The sequence below is a fragment of the Synchiropus splendidus genome, chromosome 6 (genome assembly GCF_027744825.2).
Source record: "Synchiropus splendidus isolate RoL2022-P1 chromosome 6, RoL_Sspl_1.0, whole genome shotgun sequence".
NCBI lineage: Eukaryota > Metazoa > Chordata > Actinopteri > Syngnathiformes > Callionymidae > Synchiropus > Synchiropus splendidus.
In genome coordinates this window covers 506,366-525,501 of record NC_071339.1, presented here as the reverse complement: position 1 = coordinate 525,501, position 19,136 = coordinate 506,366, and the positions used below count along the sequence as shown (strand labels likewise).

At 53.5% G+C, this 19,136-nt stretch overlaps 1 protein-coding gene across 8 annotated transcripts in view; it reads left to right on the top strand.

Moving 5' to 3' along the window:
* The window catches only part of LOC128760206 (receptor-type tyrosine-protein phosphatase gamma-like), a 64,136-nt gene that overhangs the window by 32,638 nt on the left and 12,362 nt on the right, over positions 1-19,136 (top strand). For 5 of the 8 annotated variants that reach the window (XM_053867325.1, XM_053867329.1, XM_053867328.1 and 2 more), the window contains exons 3-11: positions 10,785-10,967; positions 11,438-11,586; positions 12,392-12,487; positions 12,974-13,040; positions 14,768-14,925; positions 16,368-16,560; positions 17,773-17,957; positions 18,297-18,405; positions 18,473-18,522. In XM_053867325.1, the coding sequence (XP_053723300.1) occupies positions 10,785-10,967; positions 11,438-11,586; positions 12,392-12,487; positions 12,974-13,040; positions 14,768-14,925; positions 16,368-16,560; positions 17,773-17,957; positions 18,297-18,405; positions 18,473-18,522 (1,190 nt within the window). Of the gene's footprint in view, positions 1-8,367; positions 8,864-10,784; positions 10,968-11,437; positions 11,587-12,391; positions 12,488-12,973; positions 13,041-14,767; positions 14,926-16,367; positions 16,561-17,772; positions 17,958-18,296; positions 18,406-18,472; positions 18,523-19,136 lie in introns of those variants that run through there. The other 3 variants (XM_053867331.1, XM_053867326.1, XM_053867330.1) reach the window with 3 other exon arrangements.

Below are 19,136 nucleotides of genomic sequence, written 5' to 3'. Positions count from 1 at the left end.
GACGCTAAGGATATGGAAACGAAAAGTGAGCCCTCCATTGATGTTGCTGCCCAGCTGAGGCTGCCGTCAAACTGCCGTGTTCATGCGCCTCAGGCCGTCTGTAAACACAGTTCTTACGGTCATGAAGGAAGGTTTCAATTGTTTGAAATCCGATTTGTCGATGAATGGAAAAAATATTTGACCGATGACTCGATTCTTGTCATGAAGTGGTTGGTTGCAGCCCAGTCTGAGGCAGAGACCAGAGTCACCTCAGCCCTTGTTGACCGAGACGCTCACTCGGTGTTTGTGGGTGAAAGGTCAACAAAGACTGAGGTGTTCTTCCTTCAGTTCTATCTGCCTGAATGTTTGTCTCTCTATCCTTGTGAGGACCTCTCCTGGCCATCACACTGTGGGTTCTGTCAAAACATGAAAGAGTCTTGTCATGTTGGTTTTACAAGGAAACAGCAAAACAAGCTGCGCCATACGGAGCGTCTGGATTGGTCCTCGCTGCTCTCATGACACCTTGAGCACAGTGAGAGAGATAACTGAGGATGGAGAAGGTTTCAGTCAGTGAAGTCCAGATCCAGACGTCAGAGATGATCCATGAATGGTCTGGTGATCTTCAGTCACTCTTCCCTCCTCACTGTGCTCCTCATGCAGTGACAGCTGCAGATCACAGCAGTGAGAACAGTGACTGTAGAGCGCAGCGTGATTCACTGAAGCAACTCTGTCTGTCAGTAACGTCAGGTGTTGATCAGCCTAATAAAGGAGAAAACACCTGAGCTATCAAACCCCGCACACACCTCCAGTCCTGGACCTCTGCGCTCCTGTTCCCCAGCACCAGTCTCCTGCAGCTGAAGCTGCTCACCTCAGTCTTCTGGGAGTCTGAAGCATGTCGTGCGCCCAGACAGCCATCAGACCCTTCACTGCCCGCCATCCATCATGTTGCTGTGGAGTCACGCTGGACACCTAGTTTCCAGCGTCTAGCACCGAGTCACCTGAGGCCAGAAGCTCACCCCCCGTGGAGAGTTTCCTGAGATGAGGTGCAGGTCTCCAGCTGGGATCAGGTCCACGGCCAGAACCTGACTCACTTGTGTTCACATCTTCTGAGCTGAAAGAGCTTCGTCTGGAGTCCACAGTGTGAAACCAGCTGAACCATCCAGAACACAGGGCTCACCTGAACCAAAGTGGGACCCAGTTATTTTGAAGTTCACACCCTCATATTCAGGGTTGCACTTGACAGTGGTCTGAACTAAACCCAACTCAAGGAGGTGGTCCTCAGAATCACACCTAAACCATCTTCACACTCACAGTGCGTGAGGGCAGCGATCACCTTCTAATTCCTCTTGAAGCATCACAGTGGCAGGAGCCAATATGGAGAGGTGAATCACCCGGGTCATCGCCGGCTCTCGGCCGCCCAGGTTGTGTTGTGTTCATGGTTGTGTTCTGTTTGAGGTTCTGCACTGAGACTCAGTGTCACTTGGTTGTGGTGTTAGTTCCACGTGTTCATCTGATGTGGGTCAACATGACACAGCAGGGGAGTGCGCTACATGTGTCATGATGCTTCATGAAACACTGAGCGAAGGAGGCGGGCGGCAGGCGGGTCCCATGACAAGAGAGTTGGATCAAAGCGAAACCTCGGCTGCACAGTCTCAGAGCCCTGGTTCTCCACACTGACCTTCACCTCTGCGCTGTACAAGACCGAGGCCACGGCTGCTGCTGCTGCTGCCGTCGTCCTGGAGAAAGAAAGCAGCGCCCGTGTCTGACACTGGGGTTAAAATAAGGGCCGTGCAGCGCGAGCGCACTGTGAGGAGTTGCTTCTGGAGCGGGAAACAGAGGAGCGCAGCCAGGCTGGAGGATGGTGTGTGTGTGTGTGAGAGAGAGAGACATGCTCATGTCCTTAAAAGGATTGCAGTTTTAATTGTGCATCATAATCCCAATGTTGAGATTCACCATCATTTAATCCTCGTCACAGGAGGTTGGTGGCGGAGGCTGTGGTGCGATGGGAGGGTGGCTTCCATCTACTCACTCAAGTTTCCTCCCACACTGCCATTGTTGGGTTTGGGGGGCATCCGCCCACGTGTTTCACACACACACACACACACACACACACACATAAATGTGAATGATTCCTTATAATGTCTTTATTTCAGTCTCCTTGTTTTACTGAGTTTGTCTCAGATTTTGCACTCGTCTTGTTCCGTTCCAATTCATCTCTGAGTTGACTAGTCACATTAGTTCTTGCAAGAAACCCAACAGACTCCACGAGCGTCCTCAGATGTTGACATGCTGGTACGTGTTGACATGGTCTAAAGATATGGAACAACACCAGATGAATGCAGAGACTTCAGTGATGTTATTGTCGACAGCAGGTCCTCAGGTCAGTGTCAGCTCAGTCTGTCAAGTCAGTTTACTGTCCAGCAGGTGTCAGTGTTCAGCGAGGCAGGATCAACGCGGTGTGTCATGATGCCTCATTTACCCATCACTACTCACTAACTTCCTTGTTGCCATGGAGTCCCATAAAATCCTTTTCCACAAAGCTTTGGGCGTTGAGAAGGGGGCGGAGCGCTGGAGTAGCTGGTGGCTCTTCTCTTCTCAGACTCTGCTGCAGGGAGGCTTCTGTGGGGCAGCAGGATGCCAACTGCACGCGCTGCCGTGAAAGGTCGGGAGCTGCGGTGAAGAGCTCGACCCAGTGGTTGGTCGTTTCTGGGAAACCAACGATTGTCATCAGGAGCAGCTGGTCTGACGGGGAAGTGGCGGCCGTGTCACCTGACCCTCCTGCTGCGGCCGCAGCGTCCACTGCTGATGGTCCGGCTGAGTTGCTCCTGTTGCTCAGCTCACGTATTGATCCTTGACCGTGGAGTGTTGACTCACTCAGCACTTCAGGCTCTTCTGTGATGATTACTTGTGTCTGTGACGTGGTCTGGCAACAAGTCACGTGACTGAGTGGCTCGTGTGTCCTGCTCCGTCACCACACATGTAACCAGGCAGCCTTCAGCATGTTGACACCTTCCAGGGACTGACAGAAGGGCGTCCCCCCGGAGCGTTCCAGGCGGGGCGGCGTGCGGAGGCTGCCTTCACTGAAGCAGACTGGACGTCACTGGCTCTTTATAGCCCCGACATGTCTCTCCTCCTCAGTGAGACAAACGCGCGGCCGTTTCTTGAGCTTTAAATAGCAATGTGAGAGGAATGGAGCGCCACCAATCCCCTCACCTCACCTTCACCTCGACCTACGTCTTTTTTCAACTGTCGCGCTGCCAAGGCGTCAACGCTGAAGGCTGCCTTTTTCCTCAGTATAGGGAGCTTTTCACCCTGTGGGTTCTGTCTCGGGTGGGTCTGAGTCCGATGCGCCCCCTGCTGGGCAGCCTCAGGCCATGTCCCTGTTTTCCTCCTCGGCTGGGGGCGCTCTGCACACAATGGCTGGTTTGTGACCCACAATGAAGGAAGTCGTTCTCAGCCGTGTCACAACCTGTTTACCACCATGGCCTTGACCTCCTTATCTCTCTGTCACTTCTTCTGACCAACAGCGAAGGCTGTTAGAGGCCTCTGCTCATATTCATAGAACTGCAGTTACATTAGGATTTCAAGCTCACAGGAAGTGTGTTGTGTGTGTGCGTGGCCTGGCTGGTGGGGTCTTGACAACACACCTCCTTGTGAGGACCTTGTGCCTTTGTGGGGACCATTTGGCTGGACCTCACAAGTCCAAGCCTCAGTTTGAGGACAAAGTAACTGGGTGATTGTAACGGGGTCCCAGTCCTGGTTCAGGTGAGCCACGTGTCTTGGATGGGGCAGGGACAGAGGTACTAGCCTGTGTGTGTGGAGCCTCTTCACCCTGCAGCTGAGGCTGTGAGGGGTTGAAGAACACAGTGACTCCATAAAGGGCACAAACAGGTTTGTTGCTGTGTGAGACTAATGGAGGGAGATGAAAATGTGGCATGGACTCTGGGCGCTGGCCTCAGGCGGCAGAGAGTCTTGCCCTCCGCCTGCTCCTGCTCCGTCTCTCTGAGATGCTGCTCACTCTGGATGCCACGTCGTCACGTGACGGTGGCGTGGGGGCGACCCTCCGATGGAGGAGCTGACTGTGGTGCTCGGTGTGTCCCACCACACGTGGGTCCATCCTCCTGGCATCAGTTCTCCACTCTCGGACCACTGCGCGGCGCCCCCTAACTTTACTCAGGCATGTGAAGCACACCTGCAAGCCGACTGAAGGATTTATGGAGGCTGTTTCGAAGGGCCCCCGGGGGCCGGCGCATATGCTCAGTCTCCGTCTGTCCGCTGGCCGGCTTCAAGCATGTCCACCTCATTAGTTCCCATCAAAGCAGAAGGTCACTGCTCCGCGCGCCGGAGACCTCGGCCTGGACTAAAGAAACTCCGTCCACATCGCTCTGGTTGTGGAGAGACAGGCAGCGTCTCAGGCTGGACATCCACCAGCGACTCCCCCAGCCTGTGCATGTTGCAGCTCTCTCACCGAGCATGAACCACCCCATCGCTGCTCACAGGAAGTTCTGCCCCACCACTGGCCCAGAGTCCTCTTCTCTCCCCATGTGGAACGATTTTGGGCCCTAAATATTGAGGCTGGGGAAAGGGTGACGGCCACGAGAGGTCCCCACGAGGATGGTGTGACAAAGCTGTGCGTGTGTGCAGCAGAGACTTGTCTCCTCCTCCTCCTCCTTCACTGGAGCAGTGGTTGTTTTCTTCTCCGATTGTTACTGTCCCACATGTGACCCACTTTCTCTGCGCTCGCCTGCCACCCACGGCTGCCGTCATCCACACCACCTCCACAGGCCTCCACATCATCTCCCCACTGTGACGCCGCACCGACGGTGGACATAGGTTCCACACGTTTGTCTCTCTGTGCTTGTGAGGACCTCTCATGGCCATCGCCCTTTCCCCAGCCTCTGCCCCTGCACACACGGCTCACCTGAACCAAACTGGAACCCAGTTGTCACCCTCAAGCTGAGGCTTATGGTCCCCACAAAGGTCCTCACAAGGAGGTGTTATGTCAAGAACTGGTCCTCACAAGTACCTATAATGAGTCATGAGTTCAGCCCCTTGACCTTGAGTTCACCTTGTCTCACCAGCTTGAAAACAAATGGTGACTTATTGATTCATTGACTGAAAACTCAGCTGTTGTATGTATGATACTAGGAAATGAAGAGAGTCACTTCCACGTACGGGATCGTTCCAGCTTCCCGCCAGAGACAACGGCTCACTTTTTGACGGCCCTGTTCAGTTGTAGTGCGAGCGTGTCACGAGTGTGTGTCTCCTCTGAAGGGCCGGCGAAGCAGACCCAGATCTGGAGCCAGCTCCTTGAGCAGATGGGCCTATAATTGAGTCCATTCCATACCGGGGTGTGGACCTGTGGATGGGCGGCGCCCCCCAGGCGACCGGCACTGTCGGCTTCTCAGGTCGAGCATGTCTTTGCAAAGGCTTCAGGGGATTAGTGGGACTGGAGCCAGTGTGGATCCCCAGCCAGCGTCGTCTTCCTGATGAAAACGATGGAAGGGTCACAGGAGGCAACAAAGAACAACAACAGGCGTCACCGGCAGAAGGAATCCAAATCCAAATCCTCAGCGAACCAGGATGAACCCACAACGGAATAAAGTCCAACACACGGCGTCACCGAACCGGGAGAAGGAATGCAAGCGGAACAAACGCAGCGTCAGGGAAAATGGCAGGAAGCTGCGCGGCGCAGGAAAACAAAGGGGAGCAGAAGACCAACTCAGAGCACCAGGGTTTCAGAAAGAGGGATCAAATATAAGTCAACCAACATGAGCGGAGGAACGAGGTCAGATTTGTCAAGGAGGGAAAGACAAAGCAGGATTTATGGGAACAAAATAAAAGTGCGTCATGACAGAACAGAAATCATCTCCAGTGCTGTGCTCTATAAAACCATCTGAAGCTGCTCTGCACCTTTGGTCTGGCATCATGGGAGGATGAGGTGCCTCTCGTGGAGGGACCCTCCAGGCTGAGTCCAATGTGTTCCAGCTTCTGACAACAATGGTTGGTGATGTTGTGCGTGACTGACCGATGAAGCTGCACTGATAAACCTGCAGTCAACTGGACACGGAGCACAGGGTTTGTTCTGCTCCGACTTCCTCTGTGACCACAGCTCACATGGATGGGACCAGTGTTTGTGCTGAGCCTGCTGTTTCTGCTGGTGACGTGTTGAAGCACCTGCTGTCCCGCACCTCCTCCTCCTCCTCCTCCTGAGCCTGGAGGAGACCATGCCACGCCACCCTCCGCTGGGCTGAGAGGCAGGGGCGACTGCTGGGCGACTGCTGCGCGGCCAGTGCACTGACAACTGTAGTGCCACTTCCATTCAGTCAGTCATTCCTACCTTCCGACTGCTGTCATTCATTTCAGTCAGCAGGTCTTAAAATGGCTGACCTTTTCCTCCACCTCCATCACACTCCGTTTCACTCTCTCTTTTTTTGTTTGTTTGTGCTTCTAGCTGATTTCTGGATGTGAGGATCTAGATCCACTCATTTCATGATTTCATGTCATCACATCGTGTCTAAACCAAGAGCGCCATCTAGAGGCCTGTGAAAACTAGAGCTCTGCTTCATCAGCCCTGCTGTGTCACTATCAACTGCTGATGGACCTGGAGGCATCACACGGCTCCCTCTCTCAGGTCCACCGACCGACCGTGGTGCGGCTGCACTGGCTTTGATCGCAGCGCCCCCAGTGGTCACCCGAGGAAGTTCACCCCTGTCTCTTGCTGCACTGCTGCCTTTATCGTGGCATCTGTTCACACAGGGGACCATACTTGTCAGTAAACTAAGCACATCCAGTATGTAGAATAGATGATCCTTGCTGGACTGTCTGCCAGAGCGTTTCTGCGCTTGTCTTTTATGGAATGCCAGGATTCAATGATGAAGAAAGGAGACATGAACTGGAAACAAAGTGGAAATATATTTTGGAATGTGTAAGGATTGGCATAACTATAGTCATCTATTGGCCCATAAGCACATAAATACACACAGAAATAAGAATATAGATAATACATCCCATTGTTTTTTTTAATGATCTCTAACTGCGTTCATCTTCCGTTGAGTTGTTGAGCGACCTGTGACCTGTGTCGAGGGTTTAAACCCTTTCTGCCCGGAGAAGTTGCTGGCTGCCCACTTTGATCGGACCAAGATGGTCTCTGTCCTGCCGACAGCATTATTTATCGAGACTCTTCTCATCGTCAGAGCGCACAGAGCTGCAGAGTCTGCCTCAGCATGTCTTGACCTTTGCCCTCTGCTTTTCCCCACGGCTCCTCACGTTCCTGACCTCGCTCTCTCTCTCTCTCTGCTCTGGCTGTCCGTCGTCTGGTCCTGTCACCTGCGCTGCACGCAGCCTGGTGCGTGTGCCACAGGTCCTGGGGACAGAATCCTCATGCTCTGCCGGAGAAAGGGCCTGGAATTAGAGAAGGACACGTGAGACGGACATCTTTCCTCCTCAGTATCGTCTCAAGAAAGAGCTCTCTGTATCGCACGTACATTAGGCCTGATCACTGTCGGCGTCTCTTGTCTGAAGTGAAGCCCCTTGAATGTGTGGTTCTGCTCATCTCACCCAGCACTGGCAGCACATGATGAAACCACATGGAAACGCCTCATAAAGCAGCCTTTCATCAGACGCGGCCTGAGCGGAGGCCTGACACTGCTCTGACCCACTTCCTGCGGGACCTCGTCCTGCGCTTTGATCACTTCTTCTGCATCTCCAGTCTCACTTTCAGACGTCAGTGTCACTTCACCTGGTGGACATGGCTGCTGCTGCACCTGCGAGCTCCTGAGCGGATCATTTGTCGTGAAAGAAACAACAGCAATGATGCAGGAACAACGGCAGGAGGAGGTCAGAGGGATTCAGGGCCGTGATCTGGTTAATCCACATGGCTTTGCTTGGTTGATGCTTGTAAAGCCTCCTCCCGCCGGAGGGTGGAGGCGCCTGAGTGTCCAGATGAAGAGTCAGCGCCGTCCTGCGACTCCACACCACGTCAGTGCAGCAGTAACCACACGCACAGACCTGATCACCTCAGTCGGGCTCTCAGATCCTTCTTCACCGCCCGCCACGCTCACGCAGATGCCACAGGCTCATTACCAGTCCGTGCTGCCGCGCACACGGCCTGGTCCAGTGGTGCCGAGATAGGGAGCGGAGGGGGGGAGAGAGAGAGAAAGAAGGAGTGGATGGAGAGAGCGAGGGAGTGAGTTAGGGAGGGGAGCGAGAGGGAGAGATAGAGGGGCAAGGAAGGGAGGGAGGGGGGGGCAGGGGGAGAAAGAGAAGGAGTGGATGGAGAGAGCGAGGGAGTGAGTGAGTGAGTGAGGGAAGGAGAGTGAGGGAGGGGATGGAGGGAGGGAGGCTCAGAGAGAGAGTGAGGAAGGGGAGAGAGAGAGAAGGAGTGGATGGAGAGAGCGAGGGAGTGAGTTAGGGAGGGGAGCGAGAGGGAGCGATAGAGGGGAAGGAAGAGAGCCCTCTTGCTCTCTCTTATGCCTGGTGGTGGCCCCTCCACCATCTGATGTGAACATTTGGACTCAAACAACTCAGCCAATGAAAACTCACTTCACTTCTAAAGCAAGAGCTCCACCTAGTGGCCTCCGAGAATGAGGACAGTGGCCTGCGACAGTGTGAGATGACGCCTCATCCGCCCGTCACTGACTGAGTCGGTGGGTCAGAGGATGGAGACGAACCAGTCACAGGACGGCAGGCTGAGCGCTGACGCCTCCGATGACAAGGCAGCCATTTTGAGCCTGATGCTGACAGACACTTTGAGCAGTTCAACACGATGAAGATTAGCTGCCTGATCCCACACCACACACTCATCACGCCCATGAATACCAACCACACGCGCGTCGCTGGGAGGTGGCAGGAAACTCTGACTTTCATCCGGACATGACCTCAGGTGCCATGGAGCCACTCAGCGCACAGGGAAGCTGCAGCTTGTTTTCATGCTGGACTTCTGTTTCTCTTGCTGCTCCTCCCATCAGGGGGAGCTAGAGCTAGATGGATGGATGGATGATGGATGGATGGATGGATGGATGGATGGATGATGGATGGATGATGGATGGATGGGTGGATGATGGATGGATGATGGGTGGATGATGGATGGATGGATGGATGATGGATGGATGGGTGGATGATGGATGGATGGGTGGATACAAGGATGGATGGATGGATGAACGATGGATGGGTGGGTGGATGGATGGACCTTCTGTGCTGGATTCAGGTCAAGCTCTCACCTCTGTGTGGAGCCAGCGTGCTGGTCTCCTCAGACCAGTCAGGATGGAAGCCCGGGTGTAGAGAAGCGTCCGATCTCCAGGTCGACAGAGCCAGGCCTGTGATTCTTCCCTGGAGAACATCCCTCTCCAGTCTGCTCTTCATACATCATCTTGATGTCTTGTTTACTTCTTCTTCTCCCTGTGACCTCTGAGAGAGTCTGAAGCTTTCTGCTCAATTAGGAGGCACTTCTGAAGCAGACGCTGGACTGTTGACCTCAGACTTATCTCCCTCTAAAGACCATAAATATAGACTCCTGACGTCTGCAGTCACAAGATGTTTTTCCCTCTGGGAGACGCTGGCTGTCAGAGCAGCTCAGCAGAGGAAACAATGGCATCAAAGTGAGCTTAATGAGCGGCTGGACAGGAAGGTGCGAGGGGAAGCAAACACACTGCCAACCTTCTCCTGAGGAGAGACAGCAAACATGGCCGCGCTGCCAGGTGTCCATCCACTGCAATTAACTGCTGCTGTCAGAAGCTGTTTCCTCCGAGCTCAAGTCACGAGGAAGAGGCGGGAAACTCCAGGTTCACTGGTGAAACACTGCAGCTACTGACACTGGCTTGTTCTGTTGCCAGGCTGTTTGTTTCCCGTGTGTCCAGAAAGAGGCGGCAAAATAGCTCATGCTTCATTGATGTGTGGACTGACTTGAAATCACTGTTTGGATGGGATCACTTCTCTTTTGCATGATGTGACTGGAGTTTCCAGACAAATCCTCGGCTTCTCTGCCTGAACTCGCTTCATAACAACAACGGTTCTTTCTCTCTTCACATGTATTTTGTGGTGCGTTTAGTTGTTCAGAGCCAGCTTTTAAAGCCCAGAGCCAACGTTGACAGTCCATGAGCATCAATACAGTTTGGAAGTCAGACAGGTCAGGTTAGCCGTTAGCTCTGTTAGCTCTGCGCCGCAGACAGTCTTTGGCCTGGTGGCGGCTCCCTCCCTCCCTCCCTCCCTCCATGGTTCTGTGGTGAAGGTGTGTGGTCCAGTTAGAGGCGCATCAGCTTTAGAAACAGCTGGAAGTTGTTGAAGCAGGTGAGCGGCTTCTTGGCTGTGAGTGTGTGGGAAGAGGAGCGCGGCGCACCACAGCAGCGCTGCTTTGACTGAGGGAGGGATCAGCATCAGCATCAACACACTCTACAGTAGAGTGGAGAGAAAGAATGGCAGCCAGTCCATGGGATCATCTCCTCACCTTGGTTGCTCCTCAACACCTTCTCACTGTCATGACTTCATGGCGTCATATCGCCGCCTCTGTCTCCGACACATGAGGTGACGCTGGATCATTGACACTCTCTCACCATGGGTGAAAAACGCTGTGTTCATCCACCGCTGTGTGTGTGTGCTCAGATGTTGGTGCCATCTCTCAGACACTGCCACGTTCACCACCTCAGGCCGTCACTTTCGTAGACGTTTACCTTCAAACAGCACCACAGCAACTTCCTCCGAATGCTCCAGGGGCCGGGCCCCTGCCAGCGACTCGCGCCTCGACATGAGGGTTCAGATCCACTTGCTGTCATGTGATGCGAGCGGCTTCTCCTGCTGTGTCTGCGCAGGAACGTACGGGCCCGGCGAGGGCTGGGCAGCCGCCTATCCACAGTGCCAAGAGAAGAAGCAGTCACCCATCAACATCGTGGACCAGGACACCAAAGTATCCACCGAGTACCAGGAGCTGACGCTGGAGGGCTTCGACACGGAATCCTCCAACAAGACCTCCATGAAAAACACTGGCAAAACAGGTAGAACCTTCACCAGGTGGGGGGTGTGGGGGTCTGTCAAACCCGGAGAGATGAAGATGAAGAAGTGAAAAGATGAATAAGAAAAATGTGTCAAGACACATTTAAAAGGTTTCATGACACAATCCTCCTCAGTTTTGATTGTAAATCAGTCAGTATGTGAAGATGATCTGCTGACGTGAGAACGGAGCGACTGGCCAGTGAGTCAGTGGAACCCCGAGCGGAGGCCTGGTGCAGGATGTCACGGTGTTTTGGTGAGACACGTTGGACACATGTTGACGTCCAACACGCACTGATACACAGGGATCATGTGGTGCTTTGCTTGAGAACCTGAGGGAAGGTTGAGGGTGAAAAACCTCTGCAGTGCCTTCTCCGTGAGTGGAAGATCTTCTGGAGTGTTGCAGTGCACTTTTGCTCAGGCTTGAGACATGAATGCCGTCTTCTTCTCTCTCTCTCTCCCGTGTTGCATTCAGTGGCCATCATGTTGAAGGACGACTACTTCGTGAGGGGCGCTGGACTCCCAGGGAGATTCAAGGCGGAGAAAGTGGAGTTCCACTGGGGTCCAAGCAACGGATCGGAGGGCTCGGAGCACAGCATCAATGGCCGGCGCTTCCCTGTGGAGGTAGGTCTGGAGCTCCAATCAGAACCTGCCTCCTCAGGACGGCATGTTCAGCTCCACCGGTGGAACATTTGTTTTCATTCCATCCTGTTTAAGAAGCTTCTTCTTTTCGTTCCTCTGGGATTCAAGGCATGTTCATCTTACGTATCTGTGCCTCCAATCTGTCCGCTCCTCGCCGAGCTGCTCGCCGTTGAGATTTGCTTAGCTCCGATTCCAGGATCAGAAGTGGGTAAATGCCATCATCTGCTCTCCCAGGAGTCCATTTCACCTGCTGTGTCTCTGTTGCGAAGGGGGGTGAGGCTCCTTCAGACGGAGACTCTTCCCTTCATTCGTCCTCGTGACTCCTCTCATTGGAGGTCTGGACAGTGTTTGTGCCGCAGCAGCTCTGAAGGCACCTGCATTCCACAGATATTCCAGCTTTTGTAACTTCAGAAACTTGCCTCCACTTCAACGGCTCGCAGCTCCCCAAACTTTGGCCTCCAAACTCTGAGAAAAGCTCACGACGCAGTCGCACTCGTCCTGAGACCTGAGGTTTGGCAAAAATCTCAAAGTTATAGAGTGAGCAGTTATGCTGCTTATGGTGGAGCAGAACAGTCCAAATCCACAAACAAGCGTCATGGGCCCCGATGCTGACCCGATCTTGCTGCTTCCTGACTGTGACTCTTCTAAGATGAGTACATGAGTAACTTGAACTAACAGCTGTTTTTGAACACGGTGGCTAGCAAGTGTAACTAGGTGCTGGCAGGCTGGCGCTCTGTGCTGCCTCGCTGAGTTGCTCACCACTGTGTTGCTGTGCCGCTCCTGACAGATGCAGATCTACATGTACAACTCAGATGACTTTGACAGCCTCAGCGCAGCACTCAGGGAGAAGAGAATCATCGCTGCCATGGCCGTGTTTTTCCAGGTGAGACCCTCAGCTCCTTCAGACAGCTGGATTCACAGCCAACGTGTGGCGCAGAGCTCACGCACATACGTGGGCCGGCTCCCCGACTGGGGACCTTCAGGCTGTGTCCCGTTTCTCACCTCAACAGTGGGCTAGCATCCAGGCTAACGTTAGCATCCTCACACCTCTGACACGTCTGTCACCGCAACATAGGCTCCGCCCATTTCTTCTCCTCTGGTTCACCAAACCAAGTGAGATGATCAGCGCCGATGCAGAAACGTTGGAGCTGGCATTTCCAAGACGTTGTCTCCAACACTGGATATGCAGGAAACATGGCAGCCAATGACACAGCCGCGGTTCTTCAGTTTCACTATGTCGCTTCTCAACATTGCTGCGATCACAGTCAACAAACAGCAGAGCAAGTCAGGATCTAGTCGTCCCCTCCCCGGTCGGAGCCCTCACCCACCTATTGCACTGTGTTGACGTCGGTGGTCTTCTGCTCCTCAGGCTGGAGGGAAGGACAACCCGGCTGTTGACCCCGTCATCCATGGCCTCCGGGGGGTGGTTCATCACGGTGAGTCCGGCCTGCTTCCATTAGATATAATGGAGAGTTATGAATGAATTCAGGATCCCAGAGTCCCACGTTCAGCGCTGCAGAGCCACGGCTGCCTGGTGACCTTCAGCTTCTGAGTGACAGGGGGCTCCCATTCTCCCTCTCGTGTCTCGGCTGCACTTGACACGACTATGCCGAAGCAAACTCTTCCAGGAGCCTCTGGAGGAGCGGTGGGCAACTGCATCATGTGCTGAGACTGACGTGAGGGCCGGACAACTGGGGACCTTATTAGGCACTGATGGTTTATCCTGATTGTTTGTTTTTTGTTTTTAAAGATCCTCAGTATAGATCATAAATATTGCAGCTGAATATCCTGCTAACAGAACTATGGCTAGCACATGTAAGGACCGTTGATGATGAGGTCTTGTCTGATTTTGAGGGATAAAAATACTCTAACAACATTCATTCAAATGATCTCATGTAGAAGAAAGTCAAAAGAAAATAATACAAAAATGACAGTGCCTCAGACGTAGGAAGGCTCTGGCCTCATGAGGGCCGCATGTGGCCCCGGGCCGGGCTTTGCGCACCACAGCCGTGTCAGTCAGGAGCACAAGCCGAGCGGCGTCTGTGCTGCTCACGCCTCCAACACACGGCGTGTCGTGAAAGCAGGTCAGCTCACGCCTGACCTCGGTGTTGACCTGTGATCAGAGCATGACAACATTGGACTGTGATGCTTTTGTTTTCATACGAGTTGAAGGAGAGTTAAGTCAAGCGGGTGGAAGTGCAGCAGGAGGCGCTGGACTGGCATCAGAGCAGCACCACAGGGTCTGTCACGAGCCCACACCACTGACCAGGCTGCAGGTTGAGCTGAGGGAAGTGGCTGAGTTTCACAGTCGCAGCTCGGCGTGGATCCGCCGCCGCCGCCGCCGCCGCCCTGTGGGGACCTCTGCGCACCATGCTGTGCTGACGCATCTGATGACGATAATAATGATGACAAGATGGAACGATCATAACAATAGGAGGCGTTGGGCTGGCTGTGGTGACCACTGCGCTTCTGCCAGACGGCTCTTTCTCACATTTGAAACGGCCGAGGCGACTCGGACCGACTTGTTTCTGGCTCCACCACTGAGCAGTGGGTGGCCACAGCTTCTCTTCAACTCTGTCCTGGCTGGAGGTTTGGGAGGCGGGTGTGAGGCTGTGGGAGCACTCAGTTCAACAGCCGTGACTTCCTGTTTAATGTCAGCAGTTCAGCACGCTGCCTTTTCATTCTCACTTCCCATGCTGACGACCCTTTGCTAATCCCAGCACAGATGAGCTTCCAGGGCAGAGAGCGCCACCTAGTGGACGGTGAAGATGCTCCAAGGACTTAGTGTCTTCTGGTCATCTGGTCAGCGCGTCCTCACGGTGCGGGGACTGAGAGCGAGGACGGCCGGGAAGTTTGTTGCAGTGAAAGCATTTCACTTCATTTCTTTCAAAAATGACAAGCGTTTCTTCTTGTCTGAGTCCGACCTGCGCTCGGCCCGTGGTTCCTGTCTCGCTCTCCCTCTGCTCTGGACACGGTCTTGGCTGCCACACCAAGCTCAAGCCTTCAGATGTTGTACAACACTGTTCAAACACAGAGGGAGGCTGAGGGATCGGTCAATCTCAGCTGACTCACGGCTGTGGTGGCGCCGCACCCTCATCAGCAGCCAGAGGAAGCCTGCCGCGCCGCTCACCTATTCATCGCACCTCTTTGTCTCCTGGGCCAGAGAAAGAGACCTTCCTGGAGCCGTTTGTTCTCAAGGACCTGCTGCCGTCCTCGCTGGGCAGCTACTACCGCTACACGGGTTCGCTCACCACGCCGCCGTGCAGCAAGGTCGTGGAGTGGCTCGTGTTCAGCCGACCCATCCTGCTCTCCTACAAGCAGGTGAGCAACACCACACTCAGCCTTGCTGTCCTGCAGCAAACGCTCGGTCCCTCCACGTGCCTCGGACTCGTACCCTGAGTTCAGTGGTGATGGCTGAATGATGCGTCATCAACACTGCCTCGCTCAACACTGACACCTGCTGGACAGTAAACCGACTTGACTTGACACTGACCTGAGGACCTGCTGTCGACAATAACATCACTGAAGTCTCTGCATTCATCTGGTGTTGTTCCATATCTTTAGACCATGTCAACACGTACCATCATGTCAACATCTGAGGAAGCTCGTGGAGTTTTGGGACATTTATTTGTTTAAAACAAGAAGTTTCTTCCAATGTTTTAAAACGTTCAGCGACAGCTCGCACACCAGACGAGTTCTTCAAGTCTGTGTGGTTCCTTCTGTGGAATAGGCCGAGTGGCTCTCAAGTCTCTGGGATGGTATGACACTGGTTGAGGGGGGACTTCAGCCTGCGCTGCCTGGACCAGGGGGAGGCGGGCAGCAGCTGGTGGTTAACTGTGCGGAGCTGCTGATGAACAACCTTGATGCTAAAACGTGAACACGCCTCGTCTGTTTGTAAAGATTGAAGTGAGACAACACAGTCTTTTCAGCGTCCGTACACTCATTATTATTAGCTGTTGTCCTTATTGACACGGCCTACAGGGATGTGCAGCTGCAGCAGGGGCTCCATGTTGTTCACGATGTCAGAGGCAGCGCAGCGCCGGACTCTTCTACCCTCAGACGTTCACCACATTAATCGTGGAGTATTCCGACTTTAATCAGGTGGTGTTGTTGTCTCACCTGTGGCCCTAATCCTCCGTCGACCACGTGACGCCAGAGAGTCACGAACAAAAGACGTCTGATCTGGAGTCAGGAGCAGCTCCGGCAGAAGGACCACTGCTGACCACGGCTCCTTTGAACTCTGACTGAAACGTTTGTTTTCCGTGAGACGACAGGAGCCAGAGGAGATGAAGAGAAGTTGAATTAGGACGCAGTGTGACTGATGTTCCTCTCCCGCTCTCTTCCTCCGTCTCGTTTCATTCGGCTCCTCTTGTGTTTTGGAGGATAGTGGAAGTAGGTCAGTGGGACAGGCGCCGCTTGGATTGATGCTCGGCCGCTTACGCAACAACTTACTGCGCCACCTCAGATGCCCCTGCGCACACACACACACGCGCGCGTCAGACTGCTCCCTCACCGTGAGGCCACTTCAGGACAAGTGTCAGCCTCAGCCTCACTTGATGCAAACTGTTGAGAACATTGGAAAAAACTGAATACAATTCTGAATAAAATAAACACTGTCCAGGTGCTGAGGTTGAAACACCTTGGTACCTGTGGATGGGCCTGGTGTCACTCCGGTGTCCGGGAAGCAGCTGCCTTTGGTCTGTCCGGTCACCCGCTCCATGTCCTGAGGGAATTCATCTTCTGCCACCGTTTTCTTTCCACAGTTGGAATCATTCTACTCGATCTTCACCACGGAGCAGCAGGACCATGTGAAGTCGGTGGAATACCTGCGGAGCAACTTCCGACCGACTCAGAGTCTGGACAACAGGATCGTTTACAAGTCGGCCGTGAAGGAGGCGTGGCAGCTGGATCTGAGCGAGGGAGGCGCCACCGTCTACAGCACGGAGGCCTCCAAAGGTAGAAATGCTGAGTCATCACTCTCCATGGATCAGTGCGAGCACTCGGACGGATAAACCCACGTTCCTCCTCCTCCATGTGTCGGACACTACAGTCTCTCTGTTGGATGATGGAACTCAGGAGTGGAGTTTGTCTCCAGCATCAATAGAAGAGTGAAGTCTGCAGTGCAGAGATGAGCAACTCAATGTTTCAGGTCTCTGGTAGAAGCCGCTGGTGTCTGACAGGCTGCTCTGCCAGCTTTATTTAGGGCTTCAATGGAGCCGTCTGTCTGTCTGTCTGTCTGCTGTGTCTCATGTCTCTGAACAGTTGAACTATGGAGCAGTCTGGACACAGTTCCTAGATGCTGCTGAAGAAACATGAGAAACCATCAGGTGAAGAAATGACCATGGAGTCAGAGTCTATTCTCCAGGTCATGATCCAAACTGTCAGTCCTTTGTCTTGTGTGGTGAAAAACCTTGTCACAGTTCTCTCTCTCCTAAAATGCTTGTTTTCCATGGCCTTATTGAAGATGTCACTCAGACTTTGAGGCTTTAGAATTTGTTGATGGTCCCTAACTGATGGCGGCTCCTAGCATTAGCGCTGCCTGTGAGAGTGTGTCCTCCATCAGTGAAGCCTCATGGGGACGCGGAAGAGGACCATAACCCTCCAGTGAAAATGCGTTGGAGCCCTGTGGCTGCTGTCGCGGCAAAGTTACTCATTTTCAACTGGCCACACGGTAGACTGTAGACACATGAAATCCAGTTTGGTTTTTCGCTATCGGTTGCTACAGTCCCTGAGATCCGGCGGTTTGTTCGGGCAGTAGTTCACTGGCTCTGAAGCACAGTGAGTCAGCAGATCTGCCGTGTGTGTGTGGGGGGGGGGATGTTGCCATGGCGACGGAGCTGCAGAGTAGGGGAAAGGTCACAGCCTGCTCAGACTGCAGCCACAGACGCCGGGGCCCGAGCTCAGCCATGTTTTCAGCTAGAGACGCCGTAGAAAGCTTCAAACGTAGCAGCAGACCTCCACTGACAGCATGTGCTTCACAGTTGCGCACGGTGCATTCACCAGCTGCTTCTTCATCAACAGCAGCGTCTAGTGTCTGCTGTGTTGCTGAACAGGTTGTGCTGATGTTTGTGTGTGTTTAGCCCACCCTCCTGTTTGACCTGGTTCTTTTCCATCTCTTGCCATGTCACCCCTGCTCCGGTCTCTGGTCCGTCTCTTGCGGGCCGCCAGTGTGCAGCAGTGCTCCCATCAACATGAAGGTCCAGCATGTCAACGGCAGCTCCCTGGTCGTTCGCTGGACCTACCCTGAGGTCACCTACCACCCGCCCATCCTGCACTTCCTGGTGTCCTACAGCTGGACAGCTCATGAGGACAGCTTCGAGGAGACGCACCTCACTGACGCCCGGCATCGGCTGGTAGGTCCCACGTCCCATCCAAACAGCTGTTTGACGCGCTGCAAAGTCCTTGTGGTCAGCAGCTCGTACCATGCTCTCTGGCTGCAGAGCATCATGGGAAACGCTCAGGTCCATGAGCCGTAACTGAGTCTGCTGTTGGCAGCGACATGAAGAAACATCTGATGGCCTCTTGATATTTTCGCTGCTCCCCAGTTTGGGTGACGTGACAAGTGTCCGAGCCTCCTCCTGCTTAGTTTCACTTTCCCCTCTCATGTTTTCCACGGCGTCGCTTCGTCTCTGTTCAAAGTTGTGGATTTGGATGGAGTTTTGTGGGACGGTGAAAGTGTTGTTGTTTTCCAGGAGGCCATCATCTCCCCCGTCTCTCCCGACGTCCTGTATCTGTTTCGGGTTCAGGCCATCTGCACCAACGACATGCGCAGCGACTTCAGCCAGAGCATGCTCTTCAGAGGTCAGTCCCGCTGCCGCCCACATCAGGCGCTGGGCTCTGCCTCACCCACTCCTCCTCTGTGTTGCAGCCAACACCACCAGGATCTTTGAGGGGACCAGGATTGTGAAGACTGGAATGGTAAGACGGTCATCTCTTCTTCTGCAGGGGTCCCTTTTCTCGCGCCTCACCGAGTGGACTCACTACTGGGACGTAATGATGGGTAGATGAGGCGTCATCAACACTGCCTCGCTCAACACTGACACCTGCTGGACAGTAAACCGACTTGACTTGACACTGACCTGAGGACCTGCTGTCGACAATAACATCACTGAAGTCTCTGCATTCATCTGGTGTTGTTCCACATCTTTAGTTTTGGGACATTTATTTGTTTAAAACAAGAGGTTTTCCCCGTGTTTTAAAGTGTTCTGAATGAAGTCTGTTGGGTTTCTTGCATGAACATAATGTGACTAGTGAACTCAGAGTGACCTGAAATGAATTGGAACAAGACGAGTCCAACATCGGAGACAAACTGGGTCAAACACGTAGATTGAAATAAAGACATTATTCTCCGACAGCAGAGCCAAATGGTCCCAGACAACTGGAGCTGCTCCACAGTAGAGTCAGTGATAAAGACATTGACAAGGAGCCGTGAGATCAGATGCTTTCAGCAGCTGCTTCCTGTTGACAGATGCGCTTCCTTAGAAACACAGTTTGACACCTTTTTGCCGAGTTGACATGGTCTGTACATCAGT